The sequence below is a fragment of the Trachypithecus francoisi genome, unplaced genomic scaffold, assembly GCF_009764315.1.
Source record: "Trachypithecus francoisi isolate TF-2019V2 unplaced genomic scaffold, Tfra_2.0 Lachesis_group5, whole genome shotgun sequence".
Classification (NCBI taxonomy): domain Eukaryota; kingdom Metazoa; phylum Chordata; class Mammalia; order Primates; family Cercopithecidae; genus Trachypithecus; species Trachypithecus francoisi.
Window position 1 is genome coordinate 107307017 of NW_022681470.1, and position 26633 is coordinate 107333649.

At 41.2% G+C, this 26633-nt stretch overlaps 1 protein-coding gene across 2 annotated transcripts; it reads left to right on the top strand.

Annotated features, from left to right (window-relative positions):
• The first annotated feature begins 213 nt into the window (after positions 1-213).
• On the top strand, positions 214-25611 carry BCAS2 (BCAS2 pre-mRNA processing factor). Of its 2 annotated transcripts, none has more exons than XM_033195693.1 (7): positions 214-376; positions 484-576; positions 5695-5765; positions 6821-6982; positions 12065-12115; positions 12749-12829; positions 24580-25611. In XM_033195693.1, the coding sequence occupies exons 1-7, from the start codon at positions 284-286 to the stop codon at positions 24602-24604; spliced, it is 576 nt and encodes a 191-aa protein (XP_033051584.1). In that variant the 5' UTR covers positions 214-283; the 3' UTR covers positions 24605-25611. The 2 variants fall into 2 exon arrangements, with proteins under 2 accessions (XP_033051584.1, XP_033051583.1); XM_033195692.1 differs by lacking the exon at positions 24580-25611 and adding an exon at positions 14564-15255.
• Positions 25612-26633: the final 1022 nt, after the last annotated feature.

Here is a 26633-nt window from a genome sequence, read left to right on the forward strand (position 1 = left end):
CGCCACCATTCGCTGGCCAAAAAAAATACAGTAAGCAGAAGACAGGAAATTGAGGCCTTCCGCTGACGCAGTGAAGCCAAGACGTGACGTCTCGTCCGCCCAAAACAAACCAGCCCGGCAATTTCTAGATACCGGGCGGACCCGCCTTCAAAATTAGCAACTGAGCATGCGCTAACGTCAATATGCAGGGAACGCGATTACGTCAGTGTCAGGCGCCTGCGTATCTAACTAGAACTCAGTTTACGCAGACGCAGAAAACGCAGGGAAACCTGAGGTCCTCAGAATGGCGGGCACGGGTTTGGTGGCTGGTGAGGTTGTGGTGGATGCGCTGCCGTATTTTGATCAAGGTTATGAAGCCCCTGGTGTGCGGGAAGCGGTGAGTGCGGGGTGTCTTTGTAGCTGACTTACTGTTCGCTGGCTCGGTACCGAAAGAAACATGTTACAATTTGCCGCTTCTACCCTGGCCCCAATTCTCTTTCTAAGGCTGCAGCGCTGGTGGAGGAGGAAACTCGCAGATACCGACCTACTAAGAACTACCTGAGCTACCTAACAGCCCCGGATTATTCTGCCTTTGAAGTAAGTATGTCTTGAGCTCAGGTGTGAACGAGGATTCCTGAGAACCTTTATTTTGGATTGAGAGCTTCAGCTACGTTAAAGTGATTTTTAAATTCTAGTTTTAACCATTGCCTGCATAGGTATCAGTCTGTTGAAAACAGCTAGATAAGTCTTCTCCGAGGTTCTTATTCTAAGATCCATAGGAAGACTTTCTGGGACTCCACGACTCACTTAATGCAAACATTTGTGGCTACAATTCTTTGAGATAGGATCCACGCGTAAATTCTCAAAGGGACCCTCTTCTGCCAAGAGTCACTCTACAGCAAGTGATCTAGAGTTTTTTAATATGTGTAAGCCTAATTACCTAAGCTGTTTAGAACCACTGGAGAGTGGGATGTTGAAGTCTAGTTATTTACCAAACGTTTGTGGTATGACTAAAGGACAAACCATATCCAAGCGTGTACTACTCTTTTCTCAGCCTTCTCCTTTTTTCTAAAATCTGTCCGATGTTTTTATTAACACATTTCTGATTAATGTAGGCAAGAACTTTCACTGATAACGAATATTTTCCACGTGCTAGGTGCCATTCTAGATTCTGAAATCATAGAGATAAAAATATGTGGGTTTTTAAAAAATATGTATTTTGTTTTCTTTTAATTTTTCTTTTCTTTAAGACAAGCATCCTCTCCAAAAAAAGATAGGGTTTCTGAATACAGAAAAATACAATACAATGAGGAGCTAGATATATAAAACAAAGTTTACAATAGTATGTATAAATGTGTAATAATATGTAAAGGACCTATAGTGGAGGTATATATAAGGACAAGAGAATTAGAGAAAGGAGTGCCCATGCTTGCCTAGGGAGTCAGATGCTGTTCTACTCCACACAGTGAGTATGATACTATTTTAAATGTATAACCTTGAAGTACAGCCAAGATTCTAGTTAGGGTCTAATTAGCTAAGTGAAATGTAAGATATTTCTAGATTATTGGATTCAAATATTTCAATATGTACAGCTTGGAAGTTTTTTTCCCATTATACCTAATCGTTTATTTATGAAAGGATTGTATTATTAAAAGGCAGTATTTAGCTGGGTGTGGTGGCTCACACCTGTAATCCCAGCACTTTAGGAGGCTGAGGTGTGAGGATCACTTGAGACCAGCCTGTGGAACATAGTGAGACCCTTTCTCTACAAAAGAAAAATTAAAAAATTAGCCAAGCACAATGGCATGCACCTGTAGTCCCAGCCACTCAGGAGGCTGAGGTGGAAGGATCACTTGAGCCTGGGAGTTCAAGGCTGCTACAGTGAGCCATGATAATGCCATTGCGCTCCAGCCTGGCGACAGACTGAGATCCTGTCTCAGAGGAAAAAAAAAAAAGATATTATTTGCATTAAAGTAACATGAAAAAATTGTTAGTTAAGTTTATTGTTTTTGTTTGAGACAGAGTCTTACTGTGTCACCCAGGCTGGAGTGCAGTGGTGCCATTTCTGCTGACTGCAACCTCCACCTTCCGGGCTCAAGTGATTCTCCTGCCTCAGCCTCCTGAGCAGCTAGGATTACAGGTGCCTGCCACCATGCCTGGCTAATTTTTGTATTTTCAGTAGAGACGGGGTTTCACCACGTTGGCCAGGCTGGTCTTGAACTCCTGGCCTCAAGTGATCCGCCTACCTCATCCTCCCAAAGTATTGGGATACAGGGTGAGCCACCACGCCCAGCCTTGGCTAAGTTATAAGTAGAACACATATGTTCCTATGAACGTGTTTTCCTATGCTTTTTCTAAATATTGTTACCTAGGTGTAGATGTTAACCACATTAAGAACTAAGTACAGTGGCTCACACCTGTAATCCCAGCACTTTGGGAGGCTGAGGTGGGTGGATCACGAGGTCAGGAGATCGAGACCATCCTGGCTGACAGGGTGAAACCCTGTCTCTACTAAAAATACAAAAAATTAACTGGGCATGGTGGCGGGTGCCTGTAATCCCAGCTACTCAGGAGGCTGAGACAGAAGAATGGCCTGAACCCGGGAGACAGCTTGCAGTGAGCCGAGATGGCGCCACTGCACTCTAGCCTGGGCGACAGAACGAGACTCCATCTCATTAAAAAAAAAAGAGAGAGAGAACTAAGTATAGTAATGCTTCTTTATTGGACTGATTTCTGACGTTTTCAAATAACTGCATTCAATCACAGACTTTTTATAATACTTTTGCCAGTTATTTTCCTTTTCTCTTAAATACCTTTGTAATTAGTTTACTGATTTTTTTTTTTTTTGAGACTAAGTCTCGCTCTGTCACCCAGGCTGGAGTGCTGTGGCTGGATCTCAGCTCACTGCAAGCTCCGCCTCCTGGGTTCATGCCATTCTCCTGCCTCAGCCTCCCGGGTAGCTGGGACTACAGGTGCCTGCCACCTCACCCGGCTAGTTTTTTGTAGCTTTTAGTAGAGACAGGGTTTCACCGTGTTAGCCAGGATGGTCTCGATCTCCTGACCTCGTGATCCGCCCGTCTCGGCCTCCCAAAGTGCTGGGATTACAGGCTTGAGCCACCGTGCCCGGCCTAGTTTACTGATTATTTAATTAGCAAACTCCTGGGTTCAAATGATTCTCCTGTAATTAGTTTGCAGATTATTTAATCCTTTCTTTTTTTGAGACAGAGTCTTGCTCTGTCGCCCAGGCTGGAGTGCATGCAACTCCTCGGCTTGCTGCAACCTCTGCCTCCTGGGTTCAAGCGATTCTCCTCCCCCAGCCTCCCAATTAGCTGGGATTACAGGCATGCACTACCATGCCCAACTAATTTTTGTATTTTTAGTAGAGACAGGGTTTCACCATTGTGGCCAGGCTGGTCTCAAACTCCTGACCTCAAGTGATTCACCTGCCTCGACCTCCCAAAGTGCTGGGATTACAGGTGTGAGCCACCACACCTGGCATCCTTTCTTAGTAATAGTTGGTAATGTATACTGGGCTCACTGTCTTTCTTGGTGCACAAAACAGCTCTATAAACTATATAACTGTGTTCGCTATCCCCATTTTTCCATTTTTTAGCTGGGAAAACTGCAGCTTAGAAAGGCTCGTTGACTAAGACCTTAACCATTCTTCAAACTGCCTCTGAAATTACTCTTTCATTAATTCACTTAACAACTATTTACGAAGGTCTGTTCTTGCTGGGTATTGGAGAACAGTATCAGCAGGGTCCATACTGATGAACCTTACAATCTAGAGTGTTGAGATGGACAATAAATAGATCAGAAAAATTGTTGATAAATGCTGCACAGAGAATGATAGTGATAAAGTGACTGGGTGACTCTAGGTTGGGTGGTTGAGGAAGGCCTCTGAAAGCTGAGATGAGACTACTCCATGAGCAGGGATTTCCCCCACCGACCCTGCTGCCCATGACTTAGCTCCACGAACACTGGCTTAGTCTTTGGAGAGAGTTGAGCTAAAATTCCAGATCTATCACTTACTGAGCATGTGAGTTAGTTAAGGGTTCCTCCTGTGCTATATGGCTCAAGACTACTTATACCGCATTTTTATACTGCCTCTTGTTTAATTATTAACTGTTACTCCTTGTCTGTCACTGCAGAATTTTCTAGCTAAAATGCCTTGGTTTTTTTGGAGGAAACTAGATAACTACATTTTCTTAAGATTATGTGTAATTTAGCAGTAGCCCCTGCATAATGCTTTCTCCAGAAAGAAATGCTTAATACAAATTTTTTTTTTTTTTTAGATGGAGTCTCACTCTGTTGCCAGGCTGGAGTGCAGTGGCACAATCTTGGATCACTGCAACCTCCGCCTCCCAAGTTCAAGCAATTCTCCTGCCTCAGCCTCCCGAGTAGCTGGGATTACAGGCGCGTGCCATCATGCCCAGCTAATTTTTGTATTTTTGGTAGATACGAGGTTTCACCATCTTGGCCAGGATGGTCTCAATCTCTTGACCTCGTGATCTACCCACCTCGGCCTCCCAAAGTGCTGGGATTACAGGCGTGAGCCACCTCGCCCAGCCTAATAGAAAACTTTTAAACATTAATGCAGGCTTCTGTAAGGCCTTTGATACTTATTCTCTAGTCTAATTGTTAAGATAGTTGAAGCCCTCAGAAAATTAAAATTACATGGAATAACTGAAGTATTACTACAAACGAATATTTTAAGCAGTTCTTTATACTCAGGGTAGGAAATGTGCAGAATGGAAATGGGATAAGATATTGGCCAAAACATCCCTAAAGAGGAATAACCATACTACATTTACTTGCAAACAGTAAAATTGCTAGAGAAGATAGTGAATATAAAGAAAAGACCCTTTGGGAGACTGAGGCGGGCAGATCACCTGAGGTCAGGAGTTCAAGACCAGCCTGGCCAACGTGGTGAAACCCTGTCTCTACTAAAAATACAAAAATTAGCCAGGTGTGGTGGCAGGCGCCTGTAATCCCAGCTACTCGGGAGGTTGAGGCAAGAGAATCACTTGAACCTGGGAGGCAGAGGTTGCAGTGAGCCAAGATCACGCCATTGCTCTCCAGCCTGGGGGATAAGAGTGAGACTTCATCGTGGAAAAAAAAAATTTCTTAGATTTCTGGAGGCTGGAAAGTGTAAGGTTCACAGGCTGCATCTGGTGAGGGCGTTCTTGCTGATGTGTACTTGGTGTACAGTCCTGAAGCAGCACAGAGCATTACGTGGCACATAGGGGCACACAAGAGAAAGACAAACTAGCTTTTATAACGTACCCACTCTGGTGATAACTCATTAATCCATGAATGGATTGAGCCTTCATAACCCGATCACCTCTTAAAGACCCCACCTCTTAATACTATTACATTGGGGATTAAGTTTCCATACGAGTTTCAGAGGGGACAAACATTCAAACCATAGCACTGTCCAACTGATGGTGACATGCTTCTGGAATTGAGAACTGCTAGTTTAGGATTAATCCTTTTCTCTGTGGGCTTCTTAATACATGCCACTTTTCCTGCCTAAGCTGAATGTGAAGTGAGTGTGTGTGTGTGTGATTCTAGAGAGCATTTAACTCAGAGAAGAATTAGGGAAAGGTAAATGATTCATTATAATAGGTAGTGTAGCTTAAATCTACTCTTTGGTGATTGTTAATTTCAATTGTCAACATGATCTTAGAAATCTTTTTCTGATTTACATATCAGACTGACATAATGAGAAATGAATTTGAAAGACTGGCTGCTCGACAACCAATTGAATTGCTCAGTATGAAACGGTAAGAATATTAAAATGGAAATTAAAATTTAGTTTGTAGTAACTCAGTAATGAGCTGAGATTTGTGAAGAATGTATTTGCTGGCTAATATTGGTAGTGTTGGCCGGGCGTGGTGGCTCACACCCGTAATTCCAGCACTTTGGGAGGCTGAGGCTGGCGGATTGCTTGAATCCAGGAGTTCTGAGATCAGCCTGGACAGCGTGGCAAAACCCCATCTCTACCAAAAAAAAAAAATAATAAGAATAAGAATAATAAACAACGTTCCTGGGTGTGGTGGCACGCACCCACAGACCCAGCTACTTGGAAAGCTAAGGTAGGGAGATCACTTGACATCCTCCAGGAGATGGAGGTTGCAGCAAGCGGAGATTGTACCACTGTACTCCATCGTGGGGAACAGAGGGAGACCCAGTCTTGAAAAAAAACTATATAGAGAGAGATATCTGTAGATACAGATATAGATAGATAAAGATATATCTATGGATATAGATACAGATACAGAGATCTATAGATAGATATGGAGATGTAGATATAAATATGTATCTATAGATATCTGTAGATACACATCTATAGATATCTAGAGAGGCAGTGTTGAAGGACTGACTGGGTAGTATGAAGAGGGAATAGAAGGAGTCATATCACTTCTCATTTTTTTCTCTACTGGGGAATGGGTATGTGAGTGGATGGGTGGGTGTGAGTATTTTACAAAAATGGTAGCAAAGGTTTTTGTCTACTACTTTTTCCCTTTAATATATCATTCACATCTTAATATTATTAAATGTTCTTCAGTGACATCATTTAATAGCTAATATAACAATTTTTTATGTGAATGTAATGTTGCTTATTTAACCAGTTCACATTGAAGTGAACATAATAGTGCTAAATCATATTTGTAAATTGATTGTTAGGCTGTATCGGTTTCTTATTACTGCAAAGTTTATATCCTCAGTCTTCTGTAGTTTTTATATTATATGGAGACTCATGGGACATTCTGTTGGGAAGAGATGTAAAGGCTTGACAGTACAGATGGTTTTATTTTATTTTATTGTTTAATTTCAGATATGAGCTTCCCGCCCCTTCCTCTGGTCAAAAAAATGACATTACTGCATGGCAAGAATGTGTAAACAATTCTATGGCCCAGTTAGAGCATCAAGCTGTTAGAATCGAGAATCTGGAACTAATGTCACAGCATGGATGTAATGCCTGGAAAGTATACAATGAGTAAGAACCTTTTTTTTTTCCTTTTCTTTCCATCTCTCCCAAAGTTTTAGTATTTTTTAAAAGTATGGGAGGGGCCGGGCGTGGTGGCTCAAGCCTGTAATCCCAGCACTTTGGGAGGCCGAGACGGGCAGATCACGAGGTCAGGAGATCGAGACCATCCTGGCTAACATGGTGAGACCCCGTCTCTACTAAAAAATACAAAAAACTAGCCGGGCGAGGTGGCGGGCGCCTGTAGTCCCAGCTACCTGGGAAGCTGAGGCAGGAGAATGGCGTGAACCTGGGAGGCGGAGCTTGCAGTGAGCTGAGATCTGGCCACTGCACTCCAGCCTGGGTGACAGAGCGCGACTCCGTCTCAAAAAAAAAGTATGGGAGGTGCTGGGTGCAGTGGCTCACGCCAGTAATCCCAACCCTTTGGGAGGCAGAGGCTGGTGGATTGCTTGAGGTCAGGAGTTCGAGACCAGCCTGGCCAACATGGTGAAACCCCATTTCTAAAACAAAAAAAAACACACACACACACACAAAATTAGCTGGGCATGGTAACGCGTGCCTGTAATCCCAGCTACTCTGGAGGCTGAGGTATGAGAATTGCTTGAGCCTGGGAGGCAGAGGTTGCAGTGAGCCAAGACTGTGCCACTGCACTCCAGCCTAGGTGACAGAGTGAGACTCTGTCTCAAAAAAAAAAAAAAAAAAAAAGACCGGGTGCGGTGGATTATGCTTATAATCCCAGCACTTCAGGAGGCCGAGACGGGTGGATCACCTGAGGTCAGGAGTTTGAGACCAGCCTGGCCAACATGGTAAAACCGCATCTCTACTAAAAAAAAAAAAAGATTAGCCAGCCATGGTGGCGCTTCTGTAGTCACAGCTACTCAGGAGTTTGGGGCAGGAGAATTGCTTGAACCCGGGAGGCAGAGGTTGCAGTGAGCTGAGATTGTGCCAGTGCACTCCAGCCAGGGTGACAGAGCGAGACTCCGTCTCAAAAAACAAAAAACCCCCCACAAAGTATGGATAGGGGAAGTGTGATAAAAATAATATAGCTAGACTTTGTCTTGGGATTATGTTCTAGAACTACGACCCATATGAAAGGCCACTATTTTGAAACCCACCCCAAAGTTCAAGAGTATTAACAGGACCTAAACCAAACTACCACATTTAATGTATAATATTGTAAGAAAACGAGTTCTGAGGTCCCGTTTGCAGAGCACCACTTGATAGAATGTTATCAAGTTTGCTTAAACAGTTGATTCTCATTAGTCATGCATTATGTTCTTTAAGTCCTGTGGACACTGAATTAGCAAATACTGTACCGTTTCTCCTAGGGGAATATATACATATTCATGTGCACACATACATATCTCTCACACAGATAATCTTAAATCCTAGAATAAACATCCTGGTAGACTTCTGTCTTTATTTTATAAAAGAGAAAACAAAGTTGAGAAATGTAAAGTAACTTTCTTGCAACTACCCCACTAACAGATCCCAGACTTAGAACTTGAACTTCATCCTCTGCCTATTACTGTGTAAGAACTGAAACAGGGAGGCAAAGCACCCCCTTGTCCATCCTCAGCTGCGAGTGTGCATGCTCAGCAGCCTGGATTTTTCACTGCTGTGCACGTGTCCGTGAATGACTGCAAAACACTACAAGTACTAATTTTGAGATTACAGATAAACTTGAGCAAGTATTTGTTGTCAAAACAAGCCACTGACCTCCTGTTTCTGTTCCATGTAACTAGCTATAGCTTTAGTATTGATTGTCTATCTAGAATTCAGATTCCTTGCTTGCAAAATTCAGTGGTTAGATTATCTGCATGGCCCCTTTGTGCCCTGAGATTTCCTGATTGTGTATTTACCATTTAAGAGAAAAAGGCCACTGAACTTCATAACAGTGTGTACAACTTTTGTTAGAGTGTGTTTCCTGAAACATAGCTATATAAAATAAAGCAAAACCATGAAATGATAATACTGTTTCTCAAATCTTCAGAATTTTGCATTAAGTATTTGTAGCCACATAATGCCAGTGGACAAAATCCAGAATTTGGGAAACTCTACAAAGCCAACAACTAACTTTCTTTTATATATCTATATATTGCAAGGAGGGGGAAAAAGAAAGAACGGGATCAGGGTGATTAAGAAATTTAAGTGACATCCATAAATCTGTTTCACAAAATGGGAAACTGTGATTCTTCTCAAGAAACTTTATCTAATGGAAGAGACAATAAGTTTTATGCCAAGTAACCAGTAGTCCATTTTTGGCAGTATGGGGGCAAGTGTTACATTGTGTGCTGTGGTCTGTAAGCTAAGCATTAAGAGATAGGGCATTGCCAGGCGTGGTGTTTCACACCTGTAATCCTAATGCTTTGGGAGGCTGAGACAGGAGGATCACTTGAGGCCAAGAGTTTGAGACCAGCCTGGGCAACGTAGTGAAGCCCTGTCTCTACAGAAAACAATAAAAAATAGCCAGGTATGGTGGTACACACCTGTAGTCTGTTTGAAAAAAATGAAAGATGGGGCATTAAGTTGAGGGTTGTTGAAGAAGGGTGAAATTGGGATGTTTAGAAGAAAACAAGGAAAACATTCCAGGAATGGAGTGCATAGATGCAGAGGAAAAAATACGACATTGAAAAGAACACTGCTGTCAACTTACCTGAAAACCTTTAATAATTCCCTATTACCTGCAAGGTAAGGGCCAAGCTTTTTTTCTTTTTCTTTGGAGGTGAAGGCGGGGGTCGGGAGAGAGTCTTGCTCGGTCGCCCAAGCTAGAATGCAGTGCCACAATCTCAGCTCACTGCAGCCCTCCCGGGTTCAAGCAACTCTTCTGCCTCAGCCTCCAGAGTAGGTGGGATTATAGATACACGCCACCACGCCTGGCCGATTTTTGTATTTTTTGTAGACAGGGTTTCACCATGTTGACCAGGCTGGTCTCAAGTTCCTGGCCTCGAGTGATCCTCCAGCATCAGCGTCTCAAAGTGCTGGGATTATAGGTGTGAGTACCCGACTGGGCCAGGCTTTTTAACGTGGTATTCAAGGCCTTTTCCTTACTCCCTCAACTGTAGACTTTTAACTCAACCCAAACTAGTCCTTTCTCTGGTGATTATCATAAATCCTGCCTCTGGGCCTTCACTTGCCCTTGACTTTACCTGTTCTACCCAAATTCAGCTTGTTTAGGGTCCAGCTCTAGTTCGCTTACTTGTCTTCTTCCCTGATTGAAATTCTGCTTCTAGTATTGTCTCCCTCTTCTGAGTAACTCTACACAGAATTATTGTGCACATCACTTGTTTTCCATTTAATCACAAAGTGCTCTATAGTGCTTAACATTCCCCTGAGCATATTTTGTCTCCTCCAAATTCAGTGGACACTTCTCCAGAGAAGGTGTACTATATTTTATCAAAGTATAGTTAAGAGGAAGGGTGGGAGAAGGGATAAGACAAACTAATCTTTCAGGGCGAGCCAATTCAAAGGAAAGCTCCCTTGTTGGTGGGCAGAGTCTGGAATAGAGCACTAAAATCAATAGTCCTCAGCATGGAGTGACCGTCGAAGTCAAGGAAAGAGGGTTGACCTGAGGGAAAGCCTAGAGAGGCACAGCTGTTTAAAGACTGAATCTTGAGAGAATTGCAACTAATGCAGGGAAACCAGTCGGTAGAGATAGGAGAATAACTCAGGTGAGCAGCAGAAAATTTGAGTCACGAAAGCCAGGAAACAATATTAGATTTAGAGCAAGAACACATTAGGGCCAGATGTGGTTAAAATGGACCCTATAGGTGATTGATCCACTGCCTTAAGAGGAAATTGATATGATGTGGAATTATATCTCAATAAAGCTGTTATTTAAACTTAAAAAAGAGATTAAAATCTGTTTTATTACTTCTCTGAAATAATTATATGGTACTCTGTATTCTTGAACTTTTCCCCTGTGCTAGTTACAGCTGACCTGGACTGGTATCTGTTTTTTATTTTGCTGTGCATAGGTTACATGCAAATATGGACTGATACCTCAAATCTACAAGTTTTCTTTTTCTCACCTCTCTCTAGTTAGCAGTGGACAGGAGGAGAGAATGACAGGATAAATGTATATGAAGAAATATAGAGATAAAAGGGGGTTGAGAAATAATAAGTGGATATACTCAGATATATTCCATCTTCTCTGTGACAAGAAGTCGTGACAGTTTAAGAAGTGACAAAAGGCTGTGTGTGATGTCTCACACATGTAATTCCAACACTTTGAAGGCCAAGGTGGGGAGACTGCTTGAGCCCAGGAGTTCAAGACCAGCCTGGACAACATGGTGAAACCCTGTCTCTACAAAAAAAATAACAAAAGTTAGCCGGCCATGGTGGCTTATGCCTGTAATCCAAACTACTTTGAAGGCCTGAAGTGGGAGGATCGATTGAGCCCAGGAGGTTGAGGTTGCCATGATTGTGCAACTACACTCCAGCTTGGGCAACAGTAGAGCAAGACTCTGTCCAAAAAAAAGAAAAAAAAAAAGCCGGGTGCAGTGGCTCACGCCTGTAATCCCAGCACTTTGGGAGACCGAGGTGGATGGATTGCTTGAGGTCAGGAGTTCAAGACCAGCCTGGCCAATGTAGTGAAACCCCATCTCTGCTAAAAAAAAAAAAAAAATACAAAAATTAGCAAGACATGGCAGTGCATGCCTGTAATCCTAGCTACTTGGGACGCTGAGGCAGGAGAATTGCTTGAACCAGGAGGCTCAGAGGCTGCAGTGAGCTGAGATCACACCACTTCACTCCAGCCTGGGCAACAGAATGAGACTGTCTCATAAGAAAAGCAACCTAAGTACTGAAAGTATCAGGCAGGGCATGGTAATCCCAGCAGTTTGGGAGGCCAAGGTGGGAGGATTACAGCTCCTCGGGAGGCTGAGGCAGGAGGATTACTTGATCTTGGGAGGTGAAGGCTGCAGTGAGCCATGATCACACCACTGCATTCCAGCATGGGTGATAGTCCTTGATTATGGAGTGTCCAACATAGTTCTTGGCACAGAGCTCCATAAATACGATTTTTAGCAGAAAAACTTGATTAATTGGTACTATTTTAATGTATTTTAATCTGATTTTCCTCTTTTCCTTCAGAAATCTAGTTCATATGATTGAACACGCACAGAAAGAACTTCAGAAGTTAAGGTAAATTGTTTTTTCCTATTACAGAATGAACTTTAAGTGAACCCTTAATAAATAGAAAATAGGAGGAAAAAGAAAGCAATGAGACTGCAGCCAGGTGAAAGTAAACAATTGATCCACTCTCTTTGTTCAACATCTGGCATTGGGTTTGCCCTACCTAAGTAGACGAGTAATAGGCCTGAGGTCTGAAAACATCTCTGCCGCTTGCAGCTTGCAAGTCTGCAAACATGGAAAGACACTTTTAGAAGGGGGGAAAGTTGGAGAATAACACATATAATCTGATTTTTAAAACCAATTTCTACACACACATATAGGAAAGCCTGGAAGGATACCCAGCAAAAACTCAACAGGAGTTATCAGGAAAAAGGAGACATGCATGGGAAGAGGGACTTGAGACTTGTAATCTGTGTGTGCTCGTGTGTGTGTGTGTGTGTGTGTGTGTGATTTCTCACAATGAGCATGTTTTATGAAACCTATAATCAAAAAATAATTAGAAGAAAGGTAATTTCTACAGTTAGCCTATAACTGTACATAATATTGTTCTCATGGGATTAAGATATTCTCTTGTGTTATAGAGTTTTCTGTTGATTTTTGGTCTTACATTGAAATGTCATTAGATTGTATAATTTTTTACAGAAAACATATTCAAGATTTAAACTGGCAGAGGAAGAACATGCAGCTCACAGCTGGATCTAAATTGAGAGAAATGGAGTCAAAGTGAGTATCTATAATTCCATCATCTTTTAAATTGTTTAGCCCAGTCTAAGGTCGATTCAATAACATGATTCAAAGAGCATTCAAATGGGATGCCATAGGTGTCAAAGAAAATGCTCTTTTCTGAATTCACCCTTCACTGTCTCTGCCTTTCTATAAGGTGTTAAAGAGAACTATAAATGAGAATTGAACTGAACCATTGGTGAAGGATCCTTTGCTAAACTGAACCTTTGCTAAAGGATTCTGATCTTAGAATACCCTGTTTTTAGTTTAGTATTTTTGGCCTTGAATAGAATTCTACCTTTATTCTCCTTTTAAATGGAAAAAAAAAATAGCCAGCTACAGTGGCACATGCCTGTAGTCCCAGCTACTGTGGAGGCTGAGGCAGGAGGATTGCTTAGCCTGGGAGGTTGAAGCTGCAGTGAGCCATAATCTCATCAATGCACTCCAGCCTGGGCAACAGAGTGAGACCTAGTCTTAAAAAAAAAAAAAGGAAAAAAATTAATTTTATAAAATATTGTAGGGAGGGAGATTTCATACTTGATAATTTGTTTGTACCTCAGGTTTGTGCATTTAAAAAAATGTTCTTTTACATACACACATATACCTTTATACAATATAATCTTGAATATTTGTGTCATTTCTCTCTTCTTTTTTGCTTTCCCATTCCCTTTGTCCCTTCATTACTCAAGTTATTCTCCTTGTTCTACCATCTCCATGTATGTGTTATCAGTCTCTTTGGTACCCTTTCATGTTTTTTCCTCAATTTAATAAACGATTGCCTCTTTCCTTTTTGTTGATTAGATACTGTCTTCATCACTCTTTCCTATTTCTTCTGGTTTACAAGTTCTCTCATCTGTTTCTAATTTACTTTTTTATTAATTGAACTTTTAAGATAATTGTAGATTCACATGTGTTTGTAAGAAATAATAAAGAGAGCCAGGTGTGGTGACTCACATTGTAATCCTAGTGCCTTGGTAGGCCAAGGTAGGAGGATTGCTTGAAGCCAGGAGTTCAAGATGAGCCTGGGCAACATAACAAGACCCTGTCTCTACAAAAAAAATGTTTTTAAATGAACCCAGGCATGATGGCATGCACCTGTAGTCTTAGCTCCTTGGGAGGCTAAGGTGGGAGGATTGCTTGAGCTCAGGAGTTCCAGGCTGCAGTGAGCTGTGATCACACCACTGCATTCCAGCCTAGGCAACACAGCAAGACCCTATCTCTGAAAAAAAAAAAAAATACAGATTCCATGTACCCTTTACCTACTTTTCCACAATTGTGCCTTGATTTTTTTTTTTAATGGAAAGTTGAAAGTGAAGTTTAGGCCAGGCGCAGTGGCCCACACCTATAATCCCAGCACATTGGGAGGCCGAGGTGGGTGGATCACCTGAGGTCAGGAGTTTGAGACCAGCCTGGCCAACGTGGTGAAAACCCCATCTCTACTAAAAATACAAAAACATTAGCCAGCCGTGGTAGCATGTGCCTGTAATCCAGCTGCTCGGGAGGCTGAGGCAGGAGAATTGCGTGAACCCGGGAGGCAGAGGTTGCAGTGAGCCAAGGTTGTGCCATTGTACTCCAGTCTGAGCAGCAAGCGCGAGACTCTCTCAAAAAAAAAAAAAAAAAAAATGTGAAGGTGAGTGTTACAGCTCTGGGTGAACATGTGTATACATTTAAAATAAAATCTTCTAAGGGAAATTTTACATTGAGTAATTTTTTTCTTTTTTCCCCCCATTCTAGTTGGGTATCCCTGGTCAGTAAGAATTATGAGATTGAACGGACTATTGTTCAGCTAGAAAATGAAATCTATCAAATTAAGCAACAACATGGAGAGGCAAACAAAGAAAACATCTGGCAAGACTTCTGAAAAGACAGTTTAGCAGGTAGAAGAAAAGGTGGGCTTTCACAAAAGGCATCTGAACTTTTAATGAACTGTGAAGGACAACAGCATCTTCACAAAACCATTGATGTTTAAATGTTTAGAAATCATAGAATGTGTGGCCTGCTGTAGTAATTCTGTTTGTATATCTCAACAGAATTAAAATGTGTAGCTTGGTGGTATTTTTGTAACCATAAAAGAAAATCTTTAGGTTTTCAAAGTAAGTTATGACTTTAGAATAATATTGTGTCATAGAATTAATTTTCAGCCATGAGGACCATATTTTGTATCCAAGGATCCTTATTTAAAGCCTTCAACATGTACAGGAAGTTGGAAATTTTTGGTTTATGACTTTGTCTAATAAAGAGATAGTTCGAAACACATTCTTGATTACCAAACAAGACTCAGAAATACAGTGACTGTACAGAGTCATCATCATCATCATCATAGGTAACAGTTACATGAAGCTTAATATGTGCTGAACACTGTTCTGAACACCTTAGATAGGTGAACTAGATGTATATGAATAAAAATTATTTGGTTCTCACAAAAACCTCAGGAGGCGGTTACTGTTTTTCTCATATGTGGATATGTAACAGACCCCAGTTAAATAACATAACTTGCCAAGGTTTTATAGCTGAAAATGTCAGCTTTTTTATAGAAAATGTCAGTCAGGTTTTGAACCCAATAGTCCAGCTCCAGAGTTAATGTTCTTACTTCTCTACTTGTCAGGAATGAAATTGTATAAAAGATTCCTGCCCAATTCAGAAAAAATATTTGCAACATATCAAAAGGTAGTCTTGCTAGGTGTGGTGGCTCACGTCTGTAATCCCAGTGCTTTGAGAGGCTGAGGCAGGAGGATCACTTGTGTCCAGGAGTTCAAAGCCACCATAAGATATGATTGTGACACTGCACGCCAGCCTGGGTGACAGAGCAAGACCCTGTCTCAAATGAAGCAAGGTAGTCTTAATGTGTAAAGACTGACTTAAAATTATTGAAAGGTCAGTGGCTCACACCTGTAATCCCAGCACTTTGGGAGGCTGAAAGGTGGGCGGATCACAAGGTCAGAAGTTGCAGACCAGCCTGGCCAACATGGTGAAACTTCATCTCTACTAAAAATACAAAAATTACCTGGGCGTGGTGGCATGCGCCTGTAGTCCAAGCTACTCGGGAGGCTGAGGCAGGAGAATCGCTGCACCAGGTGGCAGAGGTTGCAATGAGCCGAGATTGCACCACTGCACTCCAGCTTGGTGACAGAGTGAGACTCCATCTCAAAAAAAAAAAAAAAAAATTATCGAGGTGTTTATTGAGATAACTGATAAATATAAATTGAAAAATCTAAAAATTATTTTTCAATTTTGAAAAATATAAAAGGATGTTCATTATAATACAAAATAAACCTAGAACTTTTTGATCTATGATATTGATAAATGGTCAGTACTTTTGAAGGTACCTTAAGACAATTGAGAGCCACATTTCTTTTTTTTTTTTTTTTTTTTTTTTGAAACGGAGTTTTGCTCTTGTTGCCCAGGCTGGAGTTCAGTGATCCGATCTCGGCTCACCACAACCTCCACCTCCCAGATTCAAGCAATTCTCCTGCCTCAGCCTCCCGAGTAGCTGGGATTACAGGCATGTGCCACTATGCCCGGCTAATTTTGTATTTTTAGTAGAGGTGGGATTGCTCCATGTTGGTCAGGCTGGTCTCAAACTCCCGACCTCAGGTGATCCGCCCACGTCGGCCTCCCAGAGTGCTGGGATTACAGGCGTGAGCCACTGCACCCAGCAAGAGCTACATTTCTGTGTTAAAGATAGGGACTGTGGGACTGTGGGAATGAATGCATATGGAGTGTTGTCATCCATCTCTTCATTCCCCACCCTTGGCCTTCTCTCTGAAGGAAATGGGAAGAGTTGTGGAGTATCTGACCAGCCTAAGAGAAAAGACCTACTACAGTTGTTGAAATTGAGTTTCCCAACAAATGAAATGACCAACCAGGACACAGAGCAGAGAGGCTCAACAAACCACCCCCTAACCAACACAGCTTCTAAACTGTGTTTTAGCTCCCCACTTTTAAACATGAATAGACAGTTGAGGATCACCAGATAAGGCAGTTGTACATTGTGAAAGACAAGGAGTAAAACAAATCTGTGAAAGACTATGGAGAAAACAGATGATGTAAGAAGAAAACTTTTTTTAAGAAATATATGCTCAGGCTGGGTGTGATGGCTCATGTCTGTAAATCCCAGCACTTTGGGAGGCCAAGGTGGGAGGATAACTTGAGCCCAGAAATTTGAGACTAGCCTGGGCAACATAATGAGACCCTAATCTTTACAAAACATACAACAATTAGCCAGACATGGTGGTAAGCGCCTATAGTATCAGCTACTTGGGAGGCTAGGGAGGAGGATTGCTTGAGTCCAGGAATTCAAGCCTCAGGAGGTGGTTACTGTTTTAATGAACTATGTGACACTGCACTCCAGCCTGAATGACAGAACCAGACCCTGTATCAAAAAAGAAAAATATATCCTCAGAAAAGATATTGCAGCCATAAATACAAGATGCAATTTTATTAAGAAAGAATAAAATAGCTCATCGAAATTAAAAATATGGTTACAGGAATTAAAATTAATGGGAAAGTTAGGAATTAAAGTTTACAAACTCAAAGAAAGTGGAGCCAACAAAGACAAACATGGAAAACAGAGAAGAGAAAATAGGAGGACCAGTCTGGAAAGTCAGTAGCTGAATAACCTGAGAGAAAACTGGAGGGAAGAAGTCATCAAAATAATTCAGAATTTTCCAGAACTGATTGATAGATAGAATTTCCAGAGTCAAAAGGTCACTGCACAATGGATGAAAATAGACCAACTCTGGAGCATGTTATTTGTGAGATAGCAGAACACCCAAGCACACGAAGATTCTGCAGGCATGTAGTAGGGGAGGAGGGGTGGATTGTTACATATAAAGGATCAAGAATCAAAATGTCTTCAAGCGTCTCAACATCTTTGGAAGCTACAAAGAAGATAATGGAGAAGTGCCTTTGGAATTCTTACCAAAAAATTATTTCCAACCTAGAACTCTATACATAGCCAAATTTTAAGCCAAGGGTTAGGGTAGAATAAAGACACTTTGAGATATAAGAGATCTCAAAAGCATTTCCTTCCTGAGTATCATTTCTTAAGGGGCTTCTGAAGGATGTGTGCTCTTCCAGCCAAACACAGGGAAGCAGTGACAGGACTCTTCCAAAGAGCTTGGTGAAGGGCTCTCAGGATTATACATGTACACTCTGTAGAAGGCAACTGGTTCAGATTGGAACACTGTGGCTCATGAGGGCTGTCATCACAAAGATGCCTGCTATCATTGTACCATAATTTTACACTGAGAAACAGCCCAGGGGAAAACTAACTGGCCCAAAATCTGACCATGTTCTTCTCCACCACACACAGGTTATTGGGGTGCAAGTGGTGGTTGGTTACATGAGTACGTTCTTCAGTGGTAATTTGTGAGATTTTGGTGCATCTATCACTCAAGCAGTATATGCTGCACCCTATTTGTAGTCTTATCCATTGCCCCACTCCCACCCTTCCTCCGAAGTCCCCAAGACTGTGTTCTGTGTTCTAATGAAGTTCCTGTTGCTTCCTTGACCTGCTGGAAATGTTCTACTATGTACCTACTCTTGGAGAGCTTGCAAGTATAAAATTCATAGGAGTTCATCCCTGAACTTATGCCTGCCAAATGAGCATTCCAGCCTGGCCAGAAACCCCAACAATGTTAAGCCCTTTGTTTCTAAGAAATCACTTAAAGCTTTGTTCCCTCACTTCCCCAGAATAGACTTTGTGACTGTCAGGAAAGCTGAAGCCAGACCAGCTTATTTTTCCCTGGGAGCTTTCATCCAACCATTGAAATTGTGCCTTTTATTTGCAGGGGTAGGCTGTGCTTGCTTCACAGTTTTTATTTTAATTACCTTTCGTATTCATTTACATGTAGATAGTTGTGGAAGGCTGCAAAATGGCCCCTAAAGATGTCCATATCTTAATCCCTGGAACCTGTTAATGTGTTACTTTCCATGGCAAAAGAACTTTGCACGTGTGATTAAGGCTCAAAGTGAGATTATCCTGTATTATTTGGGTAGATCCAATGTAATCCCAGGGGTCTTTTTAAGAGGTAGGTAGAAGGTGGAAGGTTAAAGAGGAGAAAGGATGCTAACCTTCTGGCCTTGAAGATGAAGGAAGGGGGCCATGAGCCGAGGAATGGAGGTGGTGCCTAGAAACTAGAAAAGGCAAGGAAACAAATCTCCCGTCAGAGTGTTGACCAGGATAAACTGCTTTGCAGACCCACTGTATTCTGACTTCCAGAACTGTAAAATGGTAAATACGTTTTGCTTTAAACCACCCACTTTATAGCAATTTGCTACAGCACTGATGGGAAACTAATACAATAGTTGGTAAAGAGTAACGATAAGTGTTTGATTTAAAATGGTGAAAAATCTACATGTTTATTATAGGCAAATCAGAAAATGCAGGTAAAAAGAAAATGAAAATTATTCATGAGACTGCCGCTCAAGGTACTATTTTTATTTAGTGCCAGAAGAACACAGAAACCACATTTCATTTCATTTCAATACAAATGTGTAGGATACCATGGAATCAAAAATAAGATGGACTAATGGGACACTGTAAACCTATTCATGAACAGAAGCTTCTATTTCTGTTTCACTCTACTTTCTACCCTGAGGACTAACGTTTACTACATTAGATCCACTTCGCTTCCTCTATCCTTAGAAGTTTATTTCTGGGTATTAGAAGTCTGTTTGCAAGTGACAAAAAGCTAAGTAAAACTACCTTAAGCAGTAAAGGGGGATTTATTGGCTCATTTAATTTGTAAGCACAGAGGTGGAACTAGCTACATCGTCAGCTAAATCCAAGGATTCCAGTTGGGCATGGTGGCTCATGCCTGTAATCCTAGCACTTTGGGGAGGTTCAGGCAGGAGTTTCAGGCTGCAGTGAGCTATGATCACACAGCCACACTCCAACCTGGGTGACAGAGTGAGACCCTGTCTCAAAAAAATTTTTTTCAACAAATAAAATTTAAAAAATAATTCCAGAGATCCCATGTCATCCTACTTTTCATCTCTCTGTGTATCCTTCTGACCATGTTATCTCTTACAAATAGGCTTCCTCTGTGCAACAGAGGCCAAAGCCACAGGCAGCTCCAGACTTATATCATCTTATATCCAGACTTACAGGCTAAAGCAGCCTTAGAAGAAAGCAAATATATCAGTGTATATTATTTCAGAGGATTTTGATTGATGTGCTCTAAATTTCACGTTCAGTCCTTAGAGTCAGAAGTATAGCTAGGACTTGGGGGCACTGTGTTTGGCCAGATATCGATCATATACCTGTAGAATTGAGGGTAGAGTACTATACTTTGGCAGTTGATTGGATTGGAGTAATATCTCCCCAAAGTAAGATACGATGACACTTCTATCAAGAGAGGAAGTAGTTGGGCAGATAAAGATACCATGTCTATTACACCCTGGGTCTTACCTGGGTTAAGAGGCAACCCTTTGGCCAGGAGCAGTGACTCGTGCCTATAATCCTAGCACTTTGGGAGGTGGAGGGGAAAGGATCACTTGAGGCCAGCAGTTCAAGACCAACTTGGCCAACATAGTGAGACCTCATCTTTATAAAATAGAGAGAGAGAACCCCTTTCACTTAGCTGGCCCAGTATGATAAGCAGTTCACCCAACTACTCCCTAGGATTTTTTTTTTTTTCTTTTTAAAGAAAAACAATAGGTTGTATTTATTATGGCATAATTTTAGTAGTGGAGAAGTGGGATGTTCTGTTTCATAGTTTGTGCTGGGAAATAGCCATAAAAGTCAATAAACTTGCTATTATGGTTTGTTGAGAGATGTGGGCCAAGTAATTTGTTATTCACTGTAACTTAAGATCTGCAGTTTTTCCTGGCTCACACCTGTAATCCCAGCACTTTGCGAGGCTCAGGTGAGAGGATAGCTGAAACCCAGGAGTTTGAGACCAGCTTGTGACCTACATAGTAAGACCCCTGTTTTTAAAAAATAAAATTAAATAAACCTGCAGTTTTGTTTTTGTGTTTTGAGGCAAGGTCTCTCTCTGTCACCCAGACTGGAGTGCATTGGTGCAATCCCAGCTCACTGCAACCTCTGCCTCCTAGATTCAAGCAATTCTCCTGCCTCAGCCTCCCGAGTAGCTGGGATTACAGGCACATGCCACCACACCGGCTAATTTTTGTGTTTTTAGTAGAGATGGGGTTTCGCCATGTTGGCCAGGCTGGTCTCTAAATTCTGTCCTTAGGTAATCCACTCACCTTGGCCTCCCAAAGTGCTGAGATTACGGGCGTGAACCACACCAGCCAAAACCTGCAGTTTTTAGTAACTTTCTTTCTGAATATATCATACAGATTCAAGATGATCCCTATGCATATCTCATTCGGTTGTATTTTTACATGTCTTTCAGAAGGAAAGGGGTAAACTCAGAGCTTGTTGTCTCAGTGACTTACTGTAGCAGGGACTCCTTACTTGTCCTTCTAATATATGCTATCCTCTCCTATAATAACAGAAGTTTTAGCTGGGCATATGGATTCTCAACTAAAAACTAACTGCCCAGCTTCCCATCCAACCATGTACATATGCTGTGTGACGAGGTTGTGTCCAATGAGACAGGTATGAAGTGATGTGTGCAACTTTCAAGTCCTGCTTTTAAGCACCACATTTTACCAACCAGAAATCTTTTTTTTTTCCTGAGACAGAATCTCACTCTGTTGCACAGTCTAGAGTGTGGTGGCTCAATCTCAGCTCACTGCAGCCTCAGTCTCTCCTGGGCTCAAGTGATTCTCCCTCCTCAGCCTCCTAAGTAGCTGGGATTACAAGCAGGCGCCACCATGCCTCGCTAAGATTTCTGTTTTTTGTAGAGATGGGGTTTCGTCATGTTGCCCAGGCCGGTCTCAAACACCTGGGCAGGAGTGATCCACCCACCTCGGTCTCCCAAAGTGCTAGGATTCCAAGTGTGAGCCACCATACTCAGCCAACAGTTTCTCTAACAGGTATTTTTTTTTTTTTCTAGATCTTAAAAAAGTTTGGTCAAGGAATTTGGATATGGGCTTTAAGGGTACATAATTCAGGATAATAAAAAGCTCAGCTTTATCTTAGCTCAGTGTTCCCTTCTTCTTCCACACTGTACAACTAAATGCTTTCAAAAGAAGACGCTGTTCATGTGTGTACAACTTAGTCTTAAATTGAATTCTGTTAATGGCCATATATATTAGACTTTGCTTATAATTACAATTAAATTTTACCACTCACTAAAACTGACCCTAAGAACATCTTCTTAGTCACACTTAAATGTTATTTGGCTTCTTTTCTATTTTGTGCTTTTCACTAAGTTTCAAGATCTTCTTTTCAGTCTGCCATCTGTTATGCTCTCCTACTTTTAAGAGGTCCTGCTTATTTCCTGTAGTATCCTTGTTTGACCATAGAGGGCACAAGGTCATTAAAAAGTAAAGTAAATTACCCATGCAGCAGCAATTTATACCTGCCTGCTCTCCATTACATGACTTGAGAAAATGGAGATAATTAAATTTACTTTGGTCTTTCATATATTGAAGGATCCTTGCATTTTTTTCAGAATTTAAATGTAATCCCACATAGACTTCACTTTTACTGTTAAAATTATGAAGTGCATCCAACTCACCAGAAGTGTAAAATAATTTGTCGTGCTAAATTGTTAAATTCACACTTTGGAGATTTATAAAGAAACAGAGCTCTACTTTATATAGAGTAGCAATTACCTTGCTACCTTGAATCTCAATTTCTAACAAAAAATAAATAATTGTGGATATTTATGAGTTCCAGTTAGTACAGTTCTTTTGGATTACTTTGTTCCATTTTTTAAAATGCAGTGCTAGTATACCAATAACACAGGAAAAACAGATTAGAAAATTAGAAACTACAGTAGCATAAAACAATGAAAATTGTAGCATAATAAATTTTTTATCATGAGTAATTATACAAATTTCCAGTTTCCTTCCAAACTCACTGAGTTTAGTCAATTATAAAAAGGGACTTTATAAAGAAATCAAATATCTTTAATACATCAGAGCCTTTTGTGAAATAATAGAGTATAACACAACGAGCACATCTTTTTATGTTAATACCAACTAATCAATTGTAATTGGTGTAATTACTACTTTGCTATTTTCTCCTAGTATTCATTATTGCTGAATACATAATTACAGCACAGGATATAATTTATTCTTTGGCAATCTGTCAATTACAGACCCAGCATTTTCAATATATTTCCCTTTACGGAATTTGTTGTATTATAAAGAATGCCATATAAACCCGTCTATTTCCGTGTTAAAAATTTGATAATTTCAGTGAACACTAAATGTTATTTGTCTCTAAAACTATCTATTAATCGTGTTGAGGAAAGTACATTTTACTTTATATTTTATTATGGTTTTATTTTTGCCCTTTGCGAACAGAGGAAAGGGAATTTTTAAAAACAGACGTCATAAGGACAAAATAGTGATGTGGGAGCCGGGCGGTGTGGCTCATGCCTGTAATCCCGCCTACTAGGGAGACTGAGGTGGGAGGATTGCTTGTCCAGGAGTTCAAGGCTACAGTGAGCGATGATCATGCCACTACACTCCAGCCTGTGCAACAGAGCAAGACCCTGTCTTTAAAATAATAAGAATAAGAATAAAAGTTAAAAGGACATAAGCCATTGGAAATATAGATGGACAATTTCTCATTTTTCACCCTTCATCTTTCCCTCTTAAGAGCTACCAGACTGGCCAGGCACGGTGGCTTACGCCTGTAATCCCAGCACTTTGGGAGGCCAAGGCAGGCAGATCACAAGGTCAGAAGTTCCAGACCAGCCTGGCCAACATGGTGAAACCTCATCTCTACTAAAAATACAAAAATTAGCTGGGCATGGTGACCAGTGCCTGTAATCCCAGCTACTTAGGAGGCTGAGGCAGGAGAATAGTTTGAACCTGGGAGGCAGAGGTTACAGTGAGCTGAGATCACGCCATTGCACTCCAGCCTGGGCAATAAGATCAAAACTCCGTCTCAAAAAAAAAGGTTACAAGACCAATGATCTCAGCAAGATGTTTTGCAGGGGTACTTTGATATTCTGAACACTCTGAGGTAACCATTCTAACAATGCTGATCACTTTATTACCACCAATTTTACAATATTTTTTTGCCCATTTTTATTCCAAGTTTTAAATTTCCGAACTTTGTAGAGCCTTTAAAATAAAGGAGAGTAATGTGCTTAGCTGAGAGCCGTCTGTTAGTGTCATAGTTGATATTTTTTTAAGTAGTGTTAAGTACCAAGTATATAGGTTAAGATATTTTGGATAAGCACACACACACACACACAAAATCAAATGGTATCACAGTTTCTTTGTGATCCAAAACAACACTGTAAAATTTCCAGTTGTGGACTACCTCCACGGAGTACCTGGTGTCTCCAAGAGTATTACTATACAAGACGCTGAGCAATGCACTCCATTAACCTATGGTATATCCTGCTAAGACATAGTTACCACCAATTCATTATTTCCTTTTGATTGATATTCCTTACGTATGCTTAGCTGTTTGTATCTGCTACTGTCTTCACAAAAGCTGAACTATGTATAGTGCCAAAATGGGTGTGTCATTTTAGAGAGTGCAGGTTTTATAAAAGGTAGATCTTGGTGTTCTAAACTACAAATGTCAAAATTGTCGAAGAACATTCCTCAAACCAAAATCTGGGCTCACAAAATGTGTCTGCAGTTTAATTGTTAAGTAGCATAGATGAAAAGTTGAGTGAAAACTATAATTATCATGTATGTTTTGGTTTGATTCCCCAGAAAACAAACTGAGATGGAGATTAGAATGTAGGAAGTTCATTAGGAAGTATTCTTGGGATCAACACCTGTTGAGAGCAAAGGAAGCAGGATTGAGCAGGAGATGAACTGTGCTGCATTTGCGACAAAGGCCTCAGCCAGGAGGCTCTGGAGCTGCGGGGAGGACGCTTAAAGGTTTTTCTGAACTGGGTTGGGGAGGCTGGGCCTTTGTAAAGCTCATCAACCAGTCATTAATGTGCGCTGCTCCTGGTAAGGTGGTGGGACATTAGGCAAAGTGGCTCTGTTCAGCTGAGGGCAAGTCCCGGAGAAGGACTTAGCTGAGAGTTGCCAGCCGTCTACTCTCCCAGAAGCTGGGGGCATGCATGCGTGCTTCAGACCTGGAGCGAGGTGATCTGGGCAGCACATCACAGCAACCACTGTAGTGTGAAATTGGTGATGGAAAAACGTATCATAGTGATAGACAGTTTGTGCAATAAAAATAGCTATTAATATATCCCATACAATAAACATCACAAACCTGCCCAACAACCTACAGTAGCTCGCTACTGCTTCCATGTCTATTCTAAGCCCCAACTAAGTTATATAAGTTGATTAGTAAGGTAGGCCTTATGCTACCCATCTAAAACCTTACTTCTCATGAATTCCCAACTGAGGTCTTCAAGTTCAGTCAGGTAAGTGAACTCATACCTTTATTTCTGCCCACATTATTCTTCTCCGTCTAAATCCAGCCCAAGTCCACTCTCTTCCTCCACGAAGCTCCTATACACATATTATCACACCTTCCTTCTCTGGATTGCAGCCCACAGGCTATGCCACAAAATTCAACCCTTAATTATAAATGATCTCCATCTCAAGTGGGTTTTGTTTGTTCAGTTTTTTTGTTTTGTTTTGTTTCAGTAACTGTGTAGAGACTAAGCTCCCCAGTAAAGCGAAAATTTTTCTGACCACGCATGGTTGTGCGTGTGTGTAACCACAGCTACTTGGGAGGCTAAAGTGGGAGGATCGCTTGAGCTCAGGAGTTCAAGGCTGCAGTGAGCTATGATTGCGCCACTGCACTCCAGCCTGGGTGACAGAGCAAGACTCCATCTCTGAAAACAAACAAAAAACTAAAATAAGGAAGCCCTTCTAGAGTAGGGGTTGTGCCTTTCTTTCCATAGCATCTGCCATGTTAATGGGCACATGGTAGACATTGAATAGATTCAAAGGTTTAGAGACAAAAGTGATTTCAGAGATCACTTAGTCCAACCTAATTTTACAGGTGAGTTAACAGAGACTCAGAAAGACTAAGTTGTAATACTCCTCTGAACTCCCACATTATTTTGTTTGTACCTCTTTTATGGTATTTATTGCTTTCTGTTTAGTATTTTAATTATCTTCCTACCTGTTTCACCCCCTCTTTCTCTGTATTTTTATGGGCTGTTTCTCTTCTGCCCATTGCTTGAATGCTGGTGTTCCCTAAAGCTCTGTTTTGGATCAGCTAACCTGAGCAATCCATTCCCATAGACTTTAATTATCACCAATGAAGTGGATGACTCACTAATCTGTATCTTTAGCCGTATCTCTCTCCCCAGCAGTATTGCAACTGACAGTTCCACCTGGATGCTCTGCAAGATTCTCAAACTTCACTTGTTGTCCTTGACTCCTCGTTAATCCTTATATCCAACTGGTCACCAAATCCTATTCGTTTACTTTGGAAATGGTTCACTAATCCTGATCTCTGTATTCACTGCCACCTGTCATGAATTCAGGTCCTCCTCCTCTCTGAATCATAGGAATAGTCTCTTCCCTGTTCTCCTTGTAACCTTTCTTTTTCTACTAGTTAACCCTCAAAGCTGGTACCAAAGTAATCTTCCCCCAAAATTAATCTAATAAAACTATTCCTTTGCCTAAAAATAATTGGTTCTTTGTTCCTAATTTTGTTTTGTTTTGTTTTGTATTGAGACAGAGTATTGTTCTGTTGCCCAGGCTGGAGTACAGTGGAACAATCTCGGCTCACTGCAACCTCTGCCTCCTGGGTTCAAGTGATTCTCCTGCCCCAGCCTCC

Coding starts and splice junctions, on each gene's coding strand:
- BCAS2 (XM_033195692.1), top strand. CDS start 284: ATGGCGGGCACGGGTTTGGTGGCTGGTGAGGTTGTGGTGGATGCGCTG. Junction 377..483: donor CCCCTGGTGTGCGGGAAGCG/GTGAGTGCGGGG, acceptor TCTCTTTCTAAG/GCTGCAGCGCTGGTGGAGGA. Junction 5,766..6,820: donor GAATTGCTCAGTATGAAACG/GTAAGAATATTA, acceptor GTTTAATTTCAG/ATATGAGCTTCCCGCCCCTT.